We start from the raw sequence: 25747 nt of genomic DNA, 5'->3' as shown, positions 1-25747 counted from the left end.
TGCAAGTGACTAGAAGATTCACGGGTCACACCCAAAAAGGGTAAGCAAACGCACTACTCAAAAACCTACCGCATTACTAACACTAGATTGTAACAGGAATTAATAAGCATTGTAAACACATTGGTAAAAGAATATATTCTTCTCTTTCTCTAAAACAAGTTTCATCATTTCCACAAAACCTTTCACTTTCCCAAATCGTAGAGAATAAGACTTCTCGAGGTCTATCCGGCAGCCCACCTCTCTTTCATTCCTAATACCCTAGTAGCCACGCAGGGTAAATAAATTGGGAACCCGATAGAATTCGCATCTGCTCGGCGAATTACTATGAAACAAATCACGCCCATCAAGGTAGGCAAATAAAATACTAATCATAATAAGCATGAGTTACGACACATGTATGCAACCACCCTCGATACTGAGTACGTTGCTTTAATATATTTTCAACGTCTAAATTGACGCGTATTAATTAAACGGGAACAAAGTAACCCGCTATTTTCTTTTATTGATTTCTTTATTGTGCATCGATAACCGCGAATTATCTAATTTAAGTATTAAAATACCTACCCCGGACGTGACAACTTAAAAGAGCATGAAATTCTTCTTCAAGCTGTTTTTGAAGGATTCCGCAAGGCTGGAATAAAAATGAACGAAGAAAAAAGTCATTTCGTATGCTCTGAAGTTCATTTTTTGGGCTTCATCATTAATGAAGAGGGTTTGAAACCTAATCCAGCCTGATTGGAACCGATTGCGGATTATAAACGACCTACTAACCGGAAGGAACTGAGAAGATTTAATGGGTTAGTTAACTGGTACCATAAACATCTTAAAAATGTCGCACAAGTTTAAGGTCCATTGAATAAGTTGACAAGTACTCGAGTTCCATGGGAATGGACAGATATTGAAGAAAAAGCTTTTGTGGAAACGAAAGAAGCTCTATTAAAAGCCGCAACATTGTCATTACCACGTCCAGACTTGTCTTATTGTTTATATACTGATGCCATCAACACTGGGTTAGGCTCTGTCTTAACTCAGTATGATCCAGAACATGACCGGGAATATTTAATTATCTGTTTGAGTCGACCGTTAAATAAAGCAGAAATAAATTACACAACAACAGAGAAACAATGTCTTGCTGTTGTGTGGTCCTTACGAAAATTACGCGGTTATATCGAAAGTCACTATCTATACTGATCACTCCACATTGAAATGGCTTCACTCGCTAAAAAATCCTGCAAGTAGATTAGCAAGGTGGGCTATCGACATTTCTGCTTACGATATTGAAGTTGTCCACTATCGGGATACGCAGAATGAAGCTCCAGATGCACTTTCGCCTCGATATGAAGAACCAGAGACCGCCGATTCACTTGTTTCAGATTCCAATCCTTCATTGCTGTGTGTAATTGCGCAAAATTCCGCTTGATATGATGAAAAAGTCCGCGTCGTTCAAAAATATCTTGATAATTATCGCGAGTGGAAATACGAGAATGATAAGTTGTATTTTTATCGTCCATTAGCTGTCAAGGAAATACTGAGTGAATTAAATCCTTGGAAAGTCGTTTTAACTGAGCCAGAAATTCGTCCAGCTATCGAGAAAGCCCACAATGAAGCACAATCCGGCCATCTTGGGATTGATAAACCTTATCAACGGATACGCGATAATTTCTACTGGCCAGGCATGTTTAAAGATGTCTCATCTTACGTTTCAGCTTGTGAGACCTGCATAATGACCAAAAGTGACCGGACAAAACCGCAAGGATACATCGGAACAAGACCACCAACCCAACCTTGGTCTATTATCTCGATTAACACAATCGGCCCATATACTCGTTCAACTATGGGAAATCAATATGCTCTCGTTATTGAAGATCTTCATACGCGCTATCTCGAAATCTTTCCCCTGAAACAACAATCTGGAAAAATCATAAAACATCACCTGACGGCTGTATTTAATCATTGGGGTCCTCCTTGTCAAATTATTTCGGATAACGGCAAAGAATTCATAAACAAAGACATAATTAATTAAAACAGTCAATTTAATATAAAATTCACACCAACCACTATCAGTCACCCTTGCGCAAATCCCGTCAAACGCTGTAATCGTACGATTAAACCCATGATTGTCGCGTTTACGAGTAAAAATCAGAAAGACTGAGACAAACATCTTGATGATTTAAAGTTCGCGTATAATACCGCAGTACATACTGCCCTAGGTGTATCACCATTTTATTTAAATCACGGACGCGACGCACGACTGATTAATGACACCGATCCTTTTGAGAACTTCGACGTATCTGACGTTACCGTTTGGCAAGCCCAAATGGACCGTGCAGTCGAATTAAGACATTTTGTTGAGTAAAATATGTTGAAAGCTCGGGAACGTACGCGTATACAACATGAGCAGAAATTTTCTGATATTCCAATAGATTTAGAAATTGGTGATGAAGTTTACTATCTGAATAAAAAATTAAGTAAAAAAGTCGATGGTTACAATGTTAAATTGGGACCCGCCATTGTATCTAAAACTTTAGGTCCTCTAGTAGTTCAATTACAAGATGATGCCGGTAACGATATTGGCACATATTATTACAATGATTTAAAAATTCCTAGACGGTCTCGAAGACGTCACTGATTATTTTCGATATATTGCAGATCACTCACCATGAAAGTCAAATTATTTGGAGATTCAGATACTGACGTTTCACCTCATGAGTCTGAGAGTGAAGTATTTGATATCGAAATACCATCAACTCATTTAGTCACACCATCATCTGATCAATTATCACTTTCATCAAACACTACATCAGCACCTACATTGGAATTACGTGCTACTAAAACTCCACCATCAACTGCGTAACCGGCTGCACCTGCAATCTCAACAACAATCGCACCGTCACCAACAGTACCAATAATAGCTGCCACAACATCATCACCGAATTGGTTTATGGGATCCTAGTTTTCGTCATCGCTGTGGCAGACTACCATGAATTTGGAGTTTAATTGTCCATCACCTGAACTATACCAACAGAGTGCAAATACTTTGCCGTCGTCATATATACATATACATATATATATTAGACTGTGCCAAATGAAATCGATATTTTTTTTTTTCGGTCCCATACGAAAATTAGGTTGTCTCACTAAAAAAAAAAATTCTGAAAAAATTTCAGCTCGATATGTCTATTTTTCAGTTAGCGCTCGCGCAAATAAGAATTTTCTAATAAAATTTTTTTTTATGCCAACTTAATATTTTACAACTCATTAAATATAACTGATTAAAAGATGGCCAAGGTGCCATTTTGTAGGGGATTCGATTCTCTACAAAAGTAACTTTTGATCGAATGGAAAACATCAGCCAATTTTTTTCTGCAGCCATTTGAACCTAATTTTTTTTCAAAATTTACATTTATATTTATTATTAATCGCTTAGAAAACAATGTTGCTATGTATGAAACTTATTGAATTCAATTTCTCTCGGAACCTTTATGATCCCAAGAAATAGTTTTCATACTTGAAGTAATAAAGCTAACATCAAACTATTGATATTAACGATATTTCTAACAATAATTTTTCTTCGTTTTGACATTTTTCGCATTTAATCTTTCTAGTAATTTTTTTCTGCATTAGAATATCGTTCGTAATTGTGATTTTGAGATTCTCATACTGCTGATCAAAAATTATTACTTTAATGATAAAAATATACATTGTTTATGATAATAAAATACTACTAAAAATTAAAATAAAGGAAAAAAGAGATGTTTTAATTGTGCAGAAAAGTTTTTATCGATTCTGTTACTAGTTTTTAAGAGCTTATGATATGTCAGAAGACCCTATTGCGAATATAAACTGTACTTGCTCCAAACTAATTAATTAGTTAGTTTATTAATCAATAAATAGATAAACTAAATAACTTCTACTAGAAGTTGTTGCTGCCCATTGTAGGCAATTTTCAGATTGTTTGCAATAGGTTCCCGAGTCGAAATATCGAGTGTGATTCCAGCGCCTCGAGCGTCTCGAGTGTAATCCCAGCGCCTCAAGCGTGTCGAGTGTAACTCCAGCACCTCGAGTGTGTCGAGTGTAACTTTAGCGCCTCGAGCGTGTCGAGTGTAACTCCAACGTCTCGGACGTTGCAAATGTAAAATCCATGTTTTAAAAGCATTACAAACATGAATTTCATTTTGTAAATATAAAAAACGTAAATTAAACGTAAGATTCTCAGTACAGTGAAAATCCGAAATGGTTCATTGTTATGGAATCAATTTCCTCGAAGCAGGTGGTCCTAAATAGATAAGTTTATCTATTGTGGTAGTGAAAAATTATTCGTTTTGGTGTTTAACCTTCCGTTACACGCGCTTTCTCTAGTGTTTCACTCGTATTCACGCCAACTCTATAGGTGCTTTTTCATGCTGACGCTTGATGCTGCTTTTTAGCGTCAAATTCTGTCACGTGATGAGAATTTAACTTGTGCGCCATCCAGAAAAAATGAAGCGATAACTTATAGCGTTTAGCGTCAAATTTAAGCGATAAATAATACACGAGTATCGAAAGTCGATGTATTGATGTCCAGTCTTTCTATCTTTGTACTTTATAATTGATATTTCCCTCAAAACTCATTGTAAATATTTCCCCCGATAACCAGAGTTTCTGATCAGAAAGTTGGTGTACATGAGTTGCGACCAACTTGACGATGAGTTGTCGACAACTTTCAGCTTTTGTGACTGTTGACTGCAAATTGTTTTCAAGTTTTCCAGAAATTTGGCGACAATCTACCACTGCAATCTGTCAAAAACTTTCTGAGAAACTTGCAGTCAATGGTTATAAAAGCTGAAAGGTGTTGACAACTTTCTCAGAAAGTTGCTATCAACTTATGGAAATGTCTACTTCGCGACAGGTTGCGGCAGTAGATTGCCGTCAAGTTGCGGTCAACTTGGCTATCAGGGGTTAAAGAATCAAAGTAACAGTCAATATTACAACTGGTAACGTAAAACAAAAACCTATCTGATATTTCTCAATATTTATTTTAGCACCCGCTGCATTTATGAAATCACAAAGTAACAGCTGATTGTTGTTTTGAAAAGATCGGCTATTATCGATGCGATTCTTTGAGTGACTTTGACGCTTATATGACCCGGCAAGAAAAGCTAAACTAAATTTAGCTTTATCGCTACATTTTTTCTAGGTGGTGCACATGTTAAATTCTCATCACGTGATCGAATTTGACGCTAAAAAGCAGCGTCAAGCGTCAGCATGAAAAAACACCTTATTAGGTTGAGTAGTGATGTGCGGGGAATCCCCGTATAGCGCGTGTAACGAAGGGTTAATAAATGGTCGAGATCGAAACTACTCGTTGTATTAGGCTTATCAACTTTTCGACTGGTCGATTATGTGAGGATCATTTGTGTACATTGTAGTATCGATTGTGACCAATCGAATGTAATCAGCTGATAGGCTGACAGGTCTGATAATTGTTGTTAAAATAAGAACACATATTTAAACTAAATGTTTATTCTTTAAATGATTAAAATGATAAATTTTAATTTAAAATATTTTATTGAAAATGATGGTAAGTGATTAATAAATTTTCAGTGGCGTATTTTATATATATTTCATCTTCTGAGTTAACCTGAAAAAAAAAACTGTTTATTTTTTATTTCTCTACTTAAAATACATGTACTTTAAAGATTTCTACTTATAATAATTAATTTAAAAAAATAAAATTTATGTCAATTCTAAAAAAAACTATTGAAACTAATCTTTGGTAACACTTTTATAAATTTCAATTATAGAAAGTGAAAAAATTTTATTGTTTTTTTTTTTTATCACAACTAAAAAAATTAATAGTAAATCATTATACAAAGCATAATGCAATGCAGTTTTTTAATATCAATTATAACTTAGAACTAAATAGGTTAATAAATATAATTTATAAAAATGAAATTTTTAATTCATTTAATTTATTGTTACAGCTTTGCCGACATCTCAGTAATAAATCGTCAAACAAACTGATTATTATTATGTCTAAAGATTTAAAAGTGTCACAAAAAAATAAATACGTCAATGACTGGATGTGGTTTTGTTCAAAAAATTTTTCACGTGAAAATAATTTTTTAGAGTTTTTGAGTCATTGAATTAATCAGATCAACTCGGCCAACTTATCTGCTGATCAAACTTGAGCTCATTCAGTCATTGAGTATAAAAAAGTGAAATGTCATTGAAATTTTTGTAATAATGCTCTTATAGACATGGAACTTCTAGAGGTTACTTATCATCGATTAAAGTTTGGGAAATAATTGATTCTATAGATTCTATTTTGGGCATACTCGCGTGGTCATCTTTGTACAGCAAATAAAAACCTTCTGGCAAACTGATGAATATCTTCAATGAACACTGGTACTGATCATCGTTTTGGTTGTAAGACAATTCATCGCTTGTATAAATACTCTCTAATGCTATGATTTCATCTTTCTGTTGTTCACTAGCCATTTCAAATTAATTATTTGATAAACCAACAGCTACTTAAATAAATAGAGCTAATATTTTTTTGGTAATTAAAAATTGAAGCGTAAAAAATTATGAGTTATGTTGGTTACTTTATAAAACTAGTCTGTATTTATCAGAAAAATTGCGACTACGTCAACATAAATTTTATTGATCATTATGTTCAATAAAATATTTTAAAATGAAATTTATCATTTTAATCATTTGAAGAATAAACATTTAGTTTAAATATGTGTTCTTATTTTAACAACAATCATCAGATCTGTCAGCCTGTCAGCTGATTACATTCGATTGGTCAAAATCGATACTACAATGTACACAAATGATTTGATATATTAAATTCATAAAATATATATAATATATTAATTTAATATATTAAATTCATAAAAATTCAAGCTATACTTAGTAAATAAAAATTGAGAAAGTTTTAAACTTTTATTGTGCATAACCTTTTTTAATATTTAAAATATGCTTAATTATTTACGATCCTGAATTTAGCAGACAATTAAAAATTTTTCGATTTTTTTTGAACAATTAAATTTGAATAAAAAAAAAAAAAAATAAAAATATGCACATGTAGAAAATTTAAAAGACTATAAGTGCAATTTTTGGAAATATTTTTTCTTTTATAATTTCTCGCTTTAATAAAAATCCAAAAACTATTAGACGTCGGCTAACTTCAGTATCATTAATTATTTTAAGGGTCATACAAAATAAATTAAATAAATAAAAAAAAAAGAATGGTTAGTTTGAAGACAAAGTGTTTGAGATAATGTAAAACGTTATTAAATTAAAAAGATGAAAATATGCAAATGAACATGAACACTTGTACTGCACTGAAAAATAAAACTATGTAAATTCAAATAAAGTAACCTTTAACGGCATTAAATTTATAAATGTGAGATGGTACTGAGTCCCATCCTACATTGTAGTCAGTTAAATGTAGCATGGTAACTGAATAAATGTTAGATTTAAATAGGTCCCATCGGTAACATAGGACTGGTTACCATCCTATAGATTGGACTGACTCCAATGTAAGATCGTAGCCACCACCACGCGGGATTCGACTCAGTCCCATGTTACGCAGCCCCATCTTGGATGGAACTGAGTACAATCTCAGATTGGACTGAGTTAAATGTACATTGTAGCCACTACAATGTAGATTGTAGCAGGTCCAATGTGTAAATTTTTTTCACACCAGATGGGACTCAGTACAATCCGACATTGTACCCAGTCCAATCTCGTTCTTTCCGTGTAGTGTATAGTTATGATATGAAATTAGGCTCGTTCTCTAAGAGTAAGAGTAAAAAAAGACAATGACTATTTTCGATGGAGAACTTCAGATAGTTGATTTGACAAAACATTATGTAGGTAATGTACCAAACTAACCTTCGCGTAAGCAAAGTATGGGAAGTTTAATTAGTATAATCATAATTGTAATCGCTATTACGATGGCAAGACCGGTTATAATGATAGGACGTACAGGTACGTTTGAAACATCATAAGTGATAAAAGAAATCCATTTAAAATATAAAATAGCAGTGAAATCTACAGGTGATTTTCTTTACAATGAAATACAACTGAAAAAAATGTATTATAATGGGAAATGCATAAGTTATGTGGAATAAAAAACCATATTCCCAACATTTTTTGATTTCATTAAAAATTTCAAGGCTATCAAATTATTGGAAGAAATGGTCAAAACAAGAAGCTTGAGGTCATAAATTAAAGCTTACTAAACAAGCTTTAAAAAACTTTTTACGAAAATTGTCTATGAATGTTAGTTTTAAAGTTATATAAGCTTTAGCAGTGATTAAAAACTGATTTTTACGAAAAATCATGAAAATTTCAAACAGTCATAATTTCAAAACTATCCAAACGATTCATCCCATCTTTGAACTTGATCAAGGTAATTGCCTATAGAATAAGTGTAAAATTTCATTAAGATCCGATAAGAACTATGGGTGCTATCGTAATGACAAGACCAGTGATAATCATAGGGATGAGAGGTACATTTGATACATCATAAATAATAAAAGAAATACTTTTAAAATTTAAAATAGCAGTGATATTAACAAGTTATTTTGTGCACAATAAAATACAATTGACGAAACTGGATTATTATGGGACAAGCATAAGTTATGTGGAATGAAAACCATATTTTTAACATTTTTTGATTCCATTAAAATTTTCAAGGCTATCAAATTATTGGAAGAAATGGTATAAATATAAAGTTTAAGGTCATGAATTAAAGCTTATTAGTCAAGTTTTAAAATACTTTTTACAAAAATTCTCTATGAATTTTAGTTTTCAAGTTATATGGACTTTAAAAGTGATTAAAAACGGATTTTTTCGAAAAATCGTTAAAATTTGAAACAGCCACAACTTCTAAACTAATTGACCGATTCAGCCCATCTTCGAACTTAACCGTGGTAATTACACATAAAATAAGTGAAGAAAATTTCATTAAGATCGGATAAGAACTGTAGACGCAATCGTGTCCTCAAAAGTCCGTTATATCACATAAATATGGGTCATTCCACCAAATAAAATTATTTTTACGGGGCGACCCTCGCAGATTTGGTTTAAACTTCGTGGAGGTGTTCTGTATACTAAAATAAAAATTCTCTAAAAATTTGAGCCTTCAATGTGTAGCTGTTTCGAAGTTATGATTTTTTGAATTTTAAGAAAAATTTTTTTTCAACATTTTCATTAATTTTTTTGAAGGAAAAAACTTTTTTCAAAATTCGAGGCCATAACAGTTTTTTGTAGGAAAAATTCTCAGCTTTCCAATAAAAATATCTATTTTTTATTTTACGTTACAGAAGACTTTAAAATTCGATTAAAGTGGAAAAAACGATTTTTCTGACTGTGCGGCGCGTGATACATCGAAGTTAATATTTTTTTCTGAAGGCTGAGACTTTTTCCCACAAAATATGTAATTTTCACGATGTGCATATTTTTTGTTTAAACGAAGTGAAATAAAATGTAAACTCTCTATGATTAAAAAACTTTAATTTTCGAACTTTGCGATGAAGTTGATACATTTTTAACATAAGCGTATCGTAGGTTATTATTGATAGGTGAAAAAAAGTGTAATGATTGGGTGCCTTTCACCGTTTTTGACTCCAAGTATCGTACGTCTAAAATATCCTTTTTCTGTAAATACTCTTAATTTTTTATGAAAGTAAAATCAATACCAGTCAAAGTTTTAGAAGCCCAGGAGTAAAGATCTTGCGGTGTAAGGATATGTTTTTTGGTACCCATTTGCAGTGAAGCTCTGGCAGCAAGTCGTTTTACTGTACCTGCGAGCCCATCGCATGGCCCTTTACCATGGGCGGTGGCGAAAAAATGCCATTCAGCATATATTTGAAAATCATCATTATGATAACACATGTTCATAAATGCTTTTTTATTCTTAAATTGCTGTGGCGCTCCGTCTGAGAAATAAAAAAGCTTTTTTATGACAGCAAATTTTTTTTTCAGATAAGCAATAAATTGGTCTTGAAACAAATAAACTAGAATTGTGTCATGTTTGAGGCAATCAGAAATTCCAACTAGGCTGCAATGTTTGATAACATTATCTTCGTTAAAATAAACGACCATTGGAAATAAGGTAGCCTGATCATTATTCCAATGAAAAGCTTGAGCTGCTTCTTGTGCAACAAATGCATAATTTTCTGCAAAATCAAGAACTATTGCAAACTCACCGACTTTTAAATTTAGCTTCAAATCTGAAAAATATCGGCTTCGCGTTTTCGCTATAAAATCGTGTTTCAAGAGTTTTTCAAGATTCAACATTAACGTATCAATGAATTTTTCTGAATCTAAAACGACATCAACGATAGTACATCGATCTGCAGATGTCTACATTTTGTATTGGATTTCACCAACATCCAATTAATCAAATGATGCATGAAAATAGCTAGCGATTTTTCCGCTAGTCGGACACCTTTGACAATTTTTGAAGTAGCAATTCCGTCGGATTAGTACAAACCAATTTTCTTAAGAGATTGTTATAAATCGGCTGAGATTCAGAAATCCATGGACTATTTTTGGCGATTTTTAAAAAATTACATCCTGAAAAAAAGATTGAAATGAAACAATCATGAAATTAACAAAGATTGACGCACTGTATGTAATTTACAATTACCTTCCAGCATTAACTTTACATTTTGATGTATAGTACATACACATACAACGTGTGTACCACTACTTCCAGCAAGGATACAGTGCCCAGGTCTTAAACTTGCAAATCTTGAGAAATGGATCGGTACTGAATCATATTTAGTCTTAAGGGGGGGGGGGGGGGGGGGTAGGGTTTTAAATGCGAAAAAGAAGCATATTTTTGTGATTTTTTTCCGGCGAGATGAGTAATATAATTTCATTAAACTTAATCACATATTATTGTACAACTTTTGAAGAATATCAGAAAAAATTTTTAACGAAAAATATTGATTAATAAGCTGGTGACGTTGATACTCCGGAGGCGCCTCGAAAAAAAGTCGTTTTGCGGTGTACATCATAACTCGTTACCGGATCATCGGAAAACAAAAAAATTAATATGCATTTTAAAGTTGATGTATTTCTCGAGGTAACCACGAAGAGTTTTTTTTTTTTTTTTTTTTTCAATTTTTTGCAGCACTTGAAAGTGAAAAACGTGATTTTAGCTCAAAAAATCGCGGTTAATTTGTTATTAAAAAATAGAAAAAAAAGAAAAACAAAAAAAAACTCTTCGTAGTTACCTGTTAATTTATGTGAAGAAGTAATGTTCAAATTTTCAAAGGGATCGGTTCAGTACATTTTGAGTTATGATGTTCACGGACTTTAAAAATACCGTTTTCGGGAAAATCCATTTAAAGTTTTTTATTCGTGAAAATTTGAAATAAACTATCAATCAAAGAATATGAATTTTTATACTTATATTGAGTCATCAGTTTACATCCTTTGAAAGACACACTGCCGGAGAAAGGGATTCGGAAGAACAAAGAAAATTGCAGCTGATTTCTACTAGGGGTATGTAGGGACAGGTCGGGCAGGTATAAAATTCAGGTATACCGGCCGGTCATTTGAAACGCTGTAATTCCGTTAGTTTTACTCGGATTGATTTAAAATTTGTACACAATATTCTTGACATATTGCTCATTCAGAAAAAAAATTAAAAAAAAATTTTTTTTTAAATAATTTAAAACCCCTACCCCCCCCCCCTTAAAATTTTGGTATAATTCCTTTAAATTACACAAAATTAATTTTTTTTGGACTCTACTACGGACACCATCAGAATTCTTCACCGATTTAAAATCCTTCATGCCTGCTAATTGCTTTGAATTTTCTTCACTTTCGTAAAAATCAATCACAAGTTTCCTAACATCTAGGTTAAGTAGTTGATTACCCGAAGATCTTATAGGATCAGAATTTTCATTACTCTCCTGATCAGCTTCTAATTCAATATTTTTTAGTTTCTGTTTCAAGTTCACGGCCTTTGTTCGAGAACAGTTGAACTCGCTCTGTATTAGACTGATCTCCCAACTATCGGGTAAAAAGGAAAGTAATTTATTTTTGATAGAACTAAAAAAAAAGACAGTGAATATCGATAAGAAAACAATTGAGTGATTGTATTGTAAAAAAAAGTTACGTGTTTGTTTCAGCGTTATATAATTCCTTCAATTTAGCTATCATTGATCTATAATCTTGACTAATCTTACGGTATGTAGATTCAGGTAATATTCCAAATTGTGATCGAAATTTATTGTCAAGAGCAGCGTAGCTCTCATCAAGTTTTTTTACTCCATATTGTTTTTCAGAGTACAATCTAAAATTAAATATGAAGAAGTGTGATTAAATATGTTCATGTTGGTACAGTAATAATCAAATTAATATAATGAATCATACTTATTCTTTTCAATAGGAGAAATATTTAAGAATTCCTCCAATGAGTGATCATTAAAATCGCACATATTAGCACTAAAATTACTGATAGTTCTAGTTACAGCACTTTCTGAAGTACTTATTTCCTCTGATATACTTAAATTCTCAACACTCACTTGACTTGACATATTTGCTTCTTCTTGTGGGTCTGTTGGAATAAATTCTTTGACGCTAAATCGACAGCGAACACATAAAAAAGAAGTTTCATCCGCTTCAGAAAATTTCCAAAGATCTTGCTGTGGGAATTTGCGTAAATCTGTTGTATCTTTTTTATCTGAATATATAAATTACACTAATGGAAAAAATTAAAGGATCAAAAAAAAATTCTAAATTTTTAGGCGATTTTCAACAGGCTCTAACTTTGATAGAAATGGTCGTACAAGAAATAAAAAAAAAGGAAATTGTAGCTCCAAGTGTCTACTTTTTGGATTAGAACTTCAAAATTTTTTAGCGTCAGCAGTTTTTGAGTAATCTTAGAAAAACCAGCGACAAAAAAATTTTCAAATGTAAAAAATTTTTTTTTTTGGTCTCCGGGCGTGGGAAAAATTATTTTTGCTTAACCACTATGAGGATCGCATACCTTCATTATTCAGCTTTAGTTTCTTTTTTTATGGACCTTGATACGTCCACTTCTCGCCGAGATATCGGTCTTCAAATGGAAAAGAATCCTTTGGTCTTTGATTATCGATATCTCAGAAACCAATAATCGCAAAGAAAGTTGATGGTGGGTTTTAAAAACTTGAATAAATTCCCTTCAACGATTAGCCATTGTTTTTCCGAAAAAAAAATTTTTTCCTATCGTCACATGAATTTAAAAATGCAACAAAAAAAGGGCTTTTTGTGTTTTTTTGGAAAATCAAGCGCTGAAACGAAAATATTGTGGAAATCGATAATGTTGACTGTGCATTTTATAGCTCAATATGTCCACAAAAACCCTGCAGAGAGCCAGATTAATCCAACCAGCCGTTTTTTTGTTTCACGCGATCAAATTTTTCAAAGAATTAAAGGATCACGTTTTTTGCTCTGAAAAGCTCATAATCTTTAACAAGATGGAAAATAACATTTTTTCGGAGCTTTGTCCACAATTTTATTGCGAACAATGCTTAAATTTCCAAAAAAGAAAAAAGTTTTTTTTCGAAACAAAAATTTCAAAAAAAAAATTTTTTCAAAAAATTTTTTTTTGGAATAACTGTAGGAAATTTACAAAACCAACACCCAATAATTTTTAACACGTTTACGTCGCCGCATTCCGTGATTTTACTGATCTCTCAGACATTAAATTCAAAAAAATTTTTTTTTTTTTAAATTATTGTTTCGAAAAAAAACGTTTTCTCTGGTTTACCCGCTCTAGCATTATTTAATTATTATTTTTATTTCATAATCCCTTTCCATTCGCACTTTAAATGGAAGGGATGCGCATCACGTCGACGCGTAAGCATCGACGTGAGTATATAAAAAGGCCTGCGCGCCGATTATCATCAGCTTTTTCTTATATATTCTTCATTATGTCTTTATAATAAATTTAGTTTACATTTTAACCTTTTTAATTTTTAAAACTTTACCTGCTTGTCTAGTAGTTTCTAAGCATTGCTATTAGATAAGTTTAGCCCATAGCCTTTACTATGGACGACGGAAACCCCGTACGGATATACCTTGGTCTATCCTGTGTGATTACACACCTCCTAGCCTATAGCCTTGTACCTATAGAAAACGGAAACCCCGTAGGAATACAATTACTGCATTCCCGTGTAAACCTGCTTGCAGCTCCTAGCCTGTATAATTTCCTCACAGAAGACGGAAAACCCGTGGGGATACACTTTTATGTATCCTCGTATGAGTTATTCATACACCATAGCCTGTGTCCTTTCCTCACAGAAGACGGAAACCCCGTGGGGATATACTTTTCCATATCCTCGTATGAGTTATTCATACACCATAGCCTGTATCATTTCCTTACAGAAGACGGCAACCCCTTGGCGTATCCTCGTGTGAATTACTCACACTTCCTAGCCTACAGCATTTTACTGTAGAAGACGGCAACCCCGTAGAGGTGTGCCTTGCGCAGCCTCATACGACCTTGGTCGTACACCATAGCCTATAGCATTCCCTATAGAAGACGGCAACCCCGTAATCCACCTTTTTGTGTGGTTTTTAATCAACAATTGTGACGCTTAGGTCACAATTGTCTCTTTTAATTATTACCTGCTAATTATCTCTACCTGCATCATTGAACCAGCTATTTATAGGTAAGTATAACAATTCTATCATTATTATAACTTTTTCAACCTCTTGTGCTTATCACTCGTTGGCTTGCTAGGCAAATACTTGTAATCTAATTTCTTTTCATATAATTTATATTGCCCCACGACTCCCGATCCTTCATATGCCTTTTGCGTATATAAATTCAAGGCCAACCGGTCGTCTGGTCCTTACGAACCGGGTAACACCAGGATCAGTTACCGAATAATTAGCCCGCTGGCTAAAAGGGACACGGGCTTATTTCTTACGAAAGTCAGAAATAGGTAACGGACGGTTGATTCACCCACTATTAAAGGGGGTGGACCTCAACATCGTTTCAATATGTAATATAACGCGCCATGTTGCGACGATAGCGACCACAATTTTTAATAGATCTTAATGAAACTTGGTTCACTTATTCTATGAACGATTAGCTTGGTTAAGTTCGAAGATGAGCAAAATCGGTCAACTAGTTTAGAAATGGTGAACATTTGAAATGCAAAAAAAAAAAAAATTCTACTTTTTTGGTTTTTTTAGTAAATAACTTTTAACGGGTATATCTATCCTTGTCACATAAAAAGAACTTGATAGCCGATAAAGTAAGCTATATTTTCCTTTTTTGATTTTTTGTTTTACGATAATTGTTCGACTTTTAATAAGGGTTCAAAGTCACATAATTGACTTATGGTGATAATGCCATTGTTTATATCTTTAAAAATTTTTGATGGATGATTATTAAATTACATATACTTATTAAAAGTGGAACAATTACGTAAGAAATCTACTTCCATTTCGGATGCCGAATGGCCTTTTTTTTAGTAAATATATACTTGTTACCAGTGCTCAAATAATTAAAGGACTCAATATTACAATTAATTACTTATCATTATGCTCAATATTTTCAAATAAATAAAAAGTTATATTTCGCTCAGTAGCCTCTGCAATCATGCTACCACGTGTTAAACACATAAATTAAATTCAGTGCAATTTAATATGAGCTCATTTAATTCAGTTACTTCAGTGATCATTATTGTTAAAACTCAATAATTAAATTATTATGTATCTAGTGGTATTTAAAAATAGTAATGAACGTGTTCAATAATTAACTTCGCTCGATAACCTCTGATTTTATGTTACTTTTCATTCTGACATTTTTACAATCAAATCAGTGTTCAACTAAACTCAAATTAATTACTTAAATTATTTACATTAATTGCTCGAGCTCAAGTTCACAATTTGCATTCATTTAACTACGTATTCACGAGCTCAGACAATTAACAGTATTAATCAATTAAATCAACGATTTGATTTGTAAACCAGTGATATTTTGTGCTGTGAAAAATAAAAATATTGATATATTTTTTAATATGCGTATTTTTCCAACATCCTAACCACGAACCAGTCCTGGCATGCATTTATTTTACTATTATTACAACACTGACTATAGGTTGAGCCTTGGCCCTGTTGTCACTTGCCGAGCTTCGGCAGCTGAGCGTTGGCCCAATGGTTTGATTACGTTGAGTCAAGTCTTGGCAGCTAACCATTGGCCCAAGTCTACGCCGAGGCTTGGTTCAATGGTTTCATTAAATTAAGCCGAGCCTTGGGTAGTGACCATTGGCCCGAGCTTTGGCCAGGGCCAGACCCTATGTTTTGATTTTTGTTAAATCGAGCCTTGGCCGCTGACCATTGGCCCAAGAATCAGCCGAGACTGGGCCCGATAGTTTAATTTTTGTCAAGCTGAGCCTTGGCAGCTGACCATTGGCCAATGCCTCAGCCTGGGTTAAATTTTTATTTAATATTAAAATTAGCAACTTTACATGGATCTATATATGTAGCGTTGCTACAATGATAAGCGATCAATGAATTTTGGCAATCTACGCCGAACATCGATTTTTCTATTTTCCGTCTTTGCATCATTCGTAGAGACACAATAAGTTATACCACTGGACTGCATACACGCATCTAAGCATTTTTCTATTGTCTTCTTAATTTTACTGTGTTGCATTCGTTTGATAAATGAAAATATTTATTCATAACATAATTGGTTGGTTTAAATAATTTATTAATTATATTTAATATTACCTTAACCGCTATAATTAGTGACACCCAGACGTTTGGTGAAACCCTATCACGCATCTAACGTCCTCCACATCCACATTAGGCACGTCCCTCTCTTCACAGGACGAAGTGCGACTGTACTCTTAAAAACTGAGAAACAAGTACGCCCACTTGTGTGATGACTCGGACTCAGACAATTCTCGCTCCTGGTTCGTTCTTTCCTTCGCAGGTTGAGTACACACTATCCTGCCACAAAAGAAGTTGTCAGAACGGCTACGGATGCAAAACACCAAAGACCTCAACGTTATTTCCAAGCTGTTAATGCTTTCCTCTGACTGTTCATCCCACTCTACCCATTTGCGCTAATGCTTTATTCTGATTGGCTATATTGTTTAATTAATAACGATTTACCTGTTCATCGGGTGGAAAATCGTAGAAAACTTTTCGTCTCAGAATTTTGTCTTCTATCTAGATTTCAAGTCTCGGGCGAGACTTGTGGAACACCCTGTATATATATATATATATATATATATATATATATATATATATATATATATATATATATATTAGGGTGTCCCAAAATAAAAAAATATTTTTTTTTTTAACGTCTTATGGGCTCAAAAGTTACTTCATGTTATAAAAAGAATCCTCACAAAATTTCAGCCAGATATCTTTAAAATTGAGCTATCACAAAGGGGGGTCCCCTTTCCCATTTAAAACACACGCAAAAATTTTTCATTTTAGTTTTTCGTTATAAAGACTATGAAAAAATTTTTTTTTCCAGTTTTGCCTAGTATGATTTTGTAGGAAATTAAATTCTCTACAAAAAAGTGCTGATGCATTATGTATGTCAAACGAACTGGGAAAAAGTTACGGGGCTTCGAAAATCAACAAAAATTTAGTTTAATTAGTGTCCAATTTTTTTTTATTATTTTTTATTTTTATTGCATCAAAAAATTTTTTTTCAAATTTTAACCCCTACGCTCTTGTAGGAAATTTAATTTCCTTCAAAAAGTATCTGGTATAATATATACGTCAAATGAATGAGAAAAAAGTTACAGGGCTTTCTATGTCAACGAAAAGTTTAAAAAATATTAATTTTTTGAACTAAAATGTCAACGGAAAGTGAACTTCATTTTTCGTTGACATAGAAAGCCCTGTAACTTTTTTCTTATTCATTTGACGTATATATGATACCAAATACTTTTTGAAGGAAATTAAATTTCCTACAAGAGCGTAGGGGTTAGAATTTGAAAAAAAATTTTTTGATGCAATAAAAATAAAAAATAATAAAAAAAAATTGGACACTAATTAAACTAAATTTTTGTTGATTTTCGAAGCCCCGTAACTTTTTCCCAGTTCGTTTGACATACATAATGCATCAGCACTTTTTTGTAGAGAATTTAATTTCCTACAAAATCATACTAGGCCAAACCGGGAAAAAAAATTTTTTCATAGTCTTTATAACGAAAAACTAAAATGAAAAATTTTTGCGTGTGTTTTAAATGGGAAAGGGGACCCCCCTTTGTGATAGCTCAATTTTAAAGATATCTGGCTGAAATTTTGTGAGGATTCTTTTTATAATATGAAGTAACTTTTGAGCCCATAAGACGTTAAAAAAAAAAATATTTTTTTATTTTGGGACACCCTAATATATATATATATTAGACTGGGCCAAAAAAATTGACTATTTTTTTTTTTCATAGCTATATCGAAAATATTATTCAGGATGACAAAAAAAAAATTTCATGAAAGTTTGAGTCCTTAATATTAATTTTAAGAGGTCTATTATCGCAATTTTTAATTTTAATTCATAATTTGATGTTTTACGTCAGAACTGCTAAAACATTGGAGTAAAAAAAATTCATTTCCACTTTTTCTTATGTAAAATTGAATTCCCTACAAAAAAGGTCTGATTGAAAATTTTCGTCAGACAAGCCGTTTCCGATTAATTGAGCTTAATAAATTGATATATTTTTTCGATTTAACATTTTTACTTTTGAATTTTGTAACTGACAAATCAAGAAATATCTAAAAAAGATCATGACAGGTTCCTAAAGGAAATTTAATGCTCTACAAAAAAGGCTTCTTAACATTTTTTGCTAAATTCACTCCTTCGAAAGTTATTCAAGGTTGAATTTGAGTCAAAACGATTTCAATAACGTAAATAACTTTCGAAGGAGTGAATTTAGCAAAATATGTTAAGAGGCCTTTTTTGTAGAGCCTTAAATTTCTTTCGAAAATCTGTCATGGTCTTTATTAGATATTTATTGATTTGTCAGTTACAAAATTCAAAAGTAAAAATGTTAAATCGAAAAAATATATCAATTTGTTAAGCTTAATTAATCGGAAACGGCTTGTCTGACGAAAATTTTTAATCAGACCTTTTTTGTAGGGAATTTAATTTTACATAAGAATAATTGGAAATGAATTTTTTTTACTCAAATGTTTTAGCAGTTCTGACGTAAAACATCAAATTATGAATTAAAATTAAAAATTGCGATGATAGACCTCTTAAAATTAATTTTAAGGGCTCAAACTTTCATGAAATTTTTTTTTTGTCATTCTGAATAATATTTTCGATATAGCTATGAAAAAAAAAAATAGTCAATTTTTTTGGCCCAGTCTAATATATATATATATATATATATATATATATATATATATATATATATATATATATATATATATATATATATATGTGTGTGTGTGTGTGGTGGTTCGGCTTCACTCTGCGAGATGGCATTGTACAACTCGCCTATCGCAATACCTCCTCCCTACACCTGTTTCAATATATAACATTTCCAACATGTAACTTCCAATTTGGCGTCTTAGGTGGTGTATACGATAGACAAACTCAACTGAAGAGTCTCAGCTATCGTATACTTAGACGAAACGCCTCTCACGCCACAAATACTTTTTTCTACCTCTCCTCTTCTCATCATTACTCACAACGTTACACTCTTTGGTACACTGTTAAAAATTTTTGTAAAATTACACTAGTTTTACAAAGCAATGGTATGGTAATAATACAAACCACTGTATGCCAATACAAAATTACTACACAATTTGAGTGATCTTGCAGGATGTATTAGGAAAACTACTAATATAAGTTGCGATTTTACCATTTCTGTGTATAAATCGTACTCAAGTTGTAATTTTACAAAACAGTACATTGATTTTAAATAACAAGCTGAAGATGAGAGTTTTACAAAAAATTTTTGTGATTCAAATTGCAATAATTCTTAGTAAAAGTATAAATAAATATTGCAATTTATATTGCAGTGAAATCATTCAAATTTTACAAACCTTAATTATTTTTTTACAAATTCTATTTCAGAATTACAGAGTGTATTGTAATTTCTCTATGAGTTTTTTTTATTACACACGAGCTGTAATTTTACAAAACAGTACGTTGATTTTAAATAGAAATCGTTCAAAATTTACCAAAAATGCTTGTAATTTAATTCACTACAATCCTTAGAAAATTAAGAAAAAGTATTGTAATTGATATTACAATGAAGTCATTGAAATTTTACAATCCTTAGTTTTTTTCTTACCAATTCTATTGTAGAATTACAGAGCATATTGTAATTTTATCATACATTTCTATTTATTATACCCGATTTAAAATTGTACAAAACAATACGTTGATTTTAAATGACAATCTTTTAAAGTTTACACAAGATGTTTGTCAGTCTATTTGCTACAATTTCTTGTAGAATTAAAAAAATGAATTGTAATTAATATTACAATGAAGTCATTAAAATTTCACAAACTTCAATTTTTTTTTTTCACGAATTTTATTGTAGAATTGCAAAGCGTATTGTAATTATACCATCAGTATTTAGTACTTTAGCCCGCTCGGCCACCACACGCATTCGGAACTAAATATTTAATCTGTTACTTCCTGCTATTCAATACTATATATACTCAAGACTAAGCTATAAGAAAAATTATTTTATTAGATACTATAAAATTAAAAGAATTCGATATTTATAAAAAAAAAGTTTTTGCCTTTATTTGTAAATCATCAAGTTTTCTTAATTTAAGAATATTTTATTTTAAATTATGATAAATAATAAATATTCACTATTGAAATATTAATCTAAATGATGTTCTCTTTATTTTTTGCAATAGTTTAAATTCAATTTATACAGTTTTGAAAAAAAAGCTATTCAATTTTTTTATTTATTTATTTTGTTTCACAATTCTGAAGAATTTTACAGTCTTAAGCTTTTATAAAATTAACTAAATTAGATAATTACAGATAAAGTTTTGCTCGGAAATTCCTAAAATAGCTAAATTCATAATAAATAAAATACATATGTGCCCAAATATTTGCTAAACACAAATAATTATAGGAGCATTTATGAAATAATTGATATTATTTTTTTTTTAATTTCATTTCTATCGATTAATGACATTAAAAATTCAAATTTTGATTTTGAAATTGGATTAATGATAGATGTACCGTAGCAGATCACTATCAAAGGAGAGTTAAATCATGGAGAAAACACTGATAATTTGCTGTGAAAATATCATAGAGTCACAGTGCTAATACTACTAGGTCTCCATGGGATCACAGTAAAATCATGGTAAAACTACTATGAACTGACTGTGAAACTATTGTGAAGCCGCAGAGTTAACACCATCAGATTACTATGGAATCACAGTGAATTCTTAGTGAAACCACGATAAACTTTCTGCAAATCCATGATAAAGCCTCAGTGTTACCATTGTCGGGTTACCATAAATCGATAGTTCATCGACAGTAAGATTATCATGAAACTATAGTAAATTAAACGTTAGCCTACCAAAGAATCACAAGTAAAATCAAAATGGAACTACCATAAAATTACTGTAAAATTACTACAGAATCACAGTGACGAAATGGCACAAAATGACTGTGAATTCACTATGGAATTACCGTCAATACACAGTAAACTCACGGTAAAATTGATCTCACTGTCATTTCACTGTGATTTTACAGTAACTCCGAATCCGCAAGGAATTGAATCGTATTTAAATGTTTTTCTTTTGACATATTACATTTTGAAATAAAAAATCTTAGAAAATGTTAAAAAACACCCCTAAAAAGTTAAAAAAATCTTATGTATACCTAATGGAATGCAATGTTAACACTATAGTGTACAATTAAATTCAGCAGTCCCTGTCGGTTGCGTGGCCTAGTCGTTAAAGCGTCGGTCTTTCGTGCGTAGGGTCCCGAGTTCGAATCCCACTAATGTGTGTGCGTTTATTAATAAGTTTAGCGTTTTTTCTCTGAATGAAAAATTTCTAATTCGATTAGAAATTAAATATCGCATATCTAATACTCCCAATATCGTCAAAATAATTGGACAAGAAATTAAAAAAAAAACTTTTTTATTTCAATGTTTGTAATATTACAATACTATATTGTAAAATTACTTCAAAGAAAGCCATTTGTTGTAATAATAATTAAATAAAGACATGCCAGGACTGGTTGGTGGTTAGGATGTTAGAAAAATACGCATATTTAAAAATATAACAATATTTTTATTTGTCACAGCACAAAATAACACTGGGTTGCAAATTAAATAGTTTATTTAATTTATCAATACTGTTAAATGTCTGAGCTCATGAATACATGAATGATTGAATACAAATTATTGAATTGAGCTCGAGTAAATAAATAAATTAAAAATAATCAAGTTGAGTTTAATTGAACACTGAGTTGATTGCAGAAAATGTCATGATAATAAGTAATATGATGTCAGAGGTTACTGAGCGAAGTAAATTATTGAACACGTAAATTACTATTTTTAATAGCACTGAATACATAAATAATTTAGTTATTGAGTTTTAATAATAATGATCACTAAATTGAATTGAATTCAATGAGCTCATAATAAATTACACTGATTCTAATTTATTTGTTGAACACGTGGTAGCATGATTGCAGAGGCTACTGAGCGAAAAATAACTTTTAATTTCCCTGATTAAAAAAAATGATTAAAAAGTATTTAAAATGATTTGTTTTTTAATCATTTTAAATACTCTTTAATCCTTCAAATCATTTCTAATCCTGTCTCTTATGGACATTTAACGTGTGAAATCATTTTTAATCATTGTTTTTAATCAGGGTTAATTAAGAAATTGAGCATAATGATAATCAAATAAATAATAAAATTGAGTCCTTTATTTTGATGAACACTGGAATTAATTTATAAAGTAGAAATTAAGCACCTGTACGATTTTCCGTCGAAATAACCTCCTGAAGAACAGGTTGTAGAACACTGGATTTCTTGATGTTTTTTATTATTTATTTTATGAGCTCTGGTGCTTGCAATTATACAAATAATTATATTTTTATATAGAGTTACGAACTCTTAATGTAATTAATTAATTACTTTTAATTATTTACTCGAGATGAGTGCAAATTTATTAGATTATATAAAACACGTGGTGTCACTAGAAATTATATGAACGAAATATAGATAATAATGGCGTTGGTCTTCTCAACACGAGGCAGTAAAAATCGATGCGCATGCGTCGCACTGCGCTAGTCAAGTTTGAATTTCTAGACACTAGGCCCCAGTAGGTGCTGCCTCTATTTGCCGGAAGTGCAACTACATTCAAATTTGAATGTAGTTGTGATTACGCAACACCATTATATGTGATGTAATATTCAAGTAAGATATTGTAACGTTCCGAAACCGACTGATTGAAAATTGTTTGTAAAATTACTAAACTGTTTTATAATATCCCTAATTTAACAGAGCTTCATATGTTTCGTAAAATTACAAAACTTACAACGTAAAATAATAGGCTAATTCTCGAAAAACGTTTTGTATTATTACTATAACTACTTTGTAATATTCCAAGGCAAATACAGTGGAAAATGTTTTGTAAAATTACGATAGAAATTTTTAACAGTAGGTATTGCAATTTTACAACACGTATGATCTCTTGAAAGTATCGTATTAAAACAGTTACACATTGTGATTTTACAAATGATTTCCAATTGAATTGTTTTCGAAAATTATAACATTCGTTGTGTAAAATTTACAAACCTTTTTTTATTATCTGTTTTGTAAGATTAGTAGTTTTGTATTGCAATTTTCCAAAACAAAAATTGTAAAAAATGTGTAATAAAATTACAACACTGGTTTTATTAAATCACAAAACTGCATTGGCAATTGACTTCCAACACATTTCTTGTAAAATTACCATAGAAATTTTTAACAGTGTATGTAGCGACTCAAGCAGTGATTGTTTCAATCTAATCCTAAAGAGTCGTCGCTATATGTATATGTATATAGAGGACCAGGGCACAACGGTCCACCAAGTATAAGATTAATATCAAGAGTTGAAATTTTCTAAAAAGTAAAATTATTTGATATACAATAATTTTTATTTGATTAGTTATTGCTATGTACAAAACTTTAGTCAACATAAATGTTAAAGTTCAATAAACAATATAGTAGTGCTACTTGATCTTACTCTTAATTTATTCATTTATATAAAATCATAAAATTACAAATTAATAAATATATGTCATTATACTCATCACATAATTTTAAGTTTGTTAAATAAAACTACACTTCACCTCATCTTTACGATCTAATATTTCTAAATTAAATTGCATTTAAATAATTAACAAACAAATAAATCATGATTATCTGAACATCAGATTTAGCACAGTAGATAGCGTCCCGGCCTAGTAATCAGAAGGATCTCAGTTCGAACCCCGATAGCCCCCAAATAATTTTATTTGTTATTTCCCATTAATTCCGTAATTAGTTAATTACACTCCAATGTAATGTCGATAAAAGTGTGATCAAACTTTTTTTAAATTATATTTATTGATTTCAATAATAATATATTAGATCGAGCATTGGGTCAGCTTCAGATTTTTCGCTCCCCGAGGTTTGGCCGAGGCTTGATTTTTCGTTTCCCAAGCCATGGACAGCATCCAAGGCTTGGACCGATGCTCACCCAATGGTTCAGCCAAGGCTTGACCAAGGTCTGCGCCAAGGCTCGGAACTCTGGCATGATGACTGGCCAATGCCTGGCCCGAGCCTTGTCCAATGGTCCCTTCCTATCAGGGTAGAGTCCCAAGCCAAGAAAGTTTCGTCTTGCATTCGCTCATAGGTGCTTCCTCCTTCGCACCCTAAGGAATGAATACTCCTTACTCTTTCTTTCTCACACTAGCGCAGCAAATGGATTTTTAGTCAACATTTTTGTTTTAAATAAACTAAGAATTAAATAACTAAATTATGTTGCATCTGTCCGTACAATTGAGAGATAGAAAAAAAATTCTAAATTTTTTTGTGATTTTCAACATGCTATAAGTCGGTGAAAAATGGTGGTAGAAAAAAAAAATAAGCAAATTGTAGTCTCAAGTTTCTAGTTTTCAGATCTGGACTTCAAATTTTTTATCATGCACGGCTCCGGAGTAATTCTAAGAAAACCGACAAAAAAAAAATTTTCAAAATTTTTGCTCGTCTTCCAACAAGTCTATGGGCTTCAATAAATTTTTTTGGATAATCTGACCTTATGTCGTTTTGACTCAACTTCAACCTTGAATAACTTTTGAAGGAGTGAATTTAGCAAGAAATGTTAGGAGACCTTTTTTGTAGAGCATTAAATTTCTTTCAAGAACATGTATCTTGACCAAAAAAAATTTTAATATTTCTAGTAGTTAGAAAAATCCAAAATAGAAACAATCAATTTGAAAAACAAATCAATGTTCAAGACACGGTTACAAGGAAACGGCTCGTTTTACGTTAATTTACATAGAGAGATTTTTTGTAGGGAATTTAATTTCCTTTAAAAATATACATTGCTCAAGTTTTTCAAGTAGATGATTTACGAGTTTTGGGTAAAAAATGAAATTTCTGCCAAAAAACTAAAAGTCGTAACGATACTCCTCTCAATATCAATATTAAAGGCTCAAACTTACACAGTAATTTTTTTTTGTCATCAGGAACAATATTTTCACAGTATTGAAAAAAAAAATAGTGGATTTTTTTGCCCAGTCTAA

General features: G+C 31.5%; 2 protein-coding genes across 4 annotated transcripts in view; both read right to left on the bottom strand.

Annotated features, from left to right (window-relative positions):
- LOC130663026 (uncharacterized) overlaps positions 1 to 25747 on the bottom strand; it is a 490048-nt gene that overhangs the window by 408654 nt on the left and 55647 nt on the right. The gene's annotated exons all lie outside the window — the stretch shown is intronic.
- On the bottom strand, positions 6256 to 12678 carry LOC130678391 (uncharacterized). Its single transcript, XM_057485542.1, has 4 exons — positions 12388 to 12678; positions 12131 to 12307; positions 11694 to 12063; positions 6256 to 6462 (listed from the first exon to the last, which is right to left on the bottom strand). Exons 1-4 carry the CDS (start codon positions 12549 to 12551, stop codon positions 6256 to 6258), a joined length of 918 nt encoding a protein of 305 aa, XP_057341525.1. The 5' UTR covers positions 12552 to 12678.

This window comes from Microplitis mediator, chromosome 2, assembly GCF_029852145.1.
Source record: "Microplitis mediator isolate UGA2020A chromosome 2, iyMicMedi2.1, whole genome shotgun sequence".
Lineage (NCBI taxonomy): Eukaryota > Metazoa > Arthropoda > Insecta > Hymenoptera > Braconidae > Microplitis > Microplitis mediator.
The sequence above is the reverse complement of the archived record's forward strand: the minus strand, read 5'-3'. Positions and strand labels throughout refer to the sequence as shown.

Coding starts and splice junctions, on each gene's coding strand:
- LOC130678391 (XM_057485542.1), bottom strand. CDS start 12,551: ATGTCAAGTCAAGTGAGTGTTGAGAATTTAAGTATATCAGAGGAAATA. Junction 12,064..12,130: donor TATAACGCTGAAACAAACAC/GTAACTTTTTTT, acceptor CTTTTTTTTTAG/TTCTATCAAAAATAAATTAC. Junction 6,463..11,693: donor AAAATTTTAAGGGGGGGGGG/GTAGGGGTTTTA, acceptor AGTGAACAACAG/AAAGATGAAATCATAGCATT.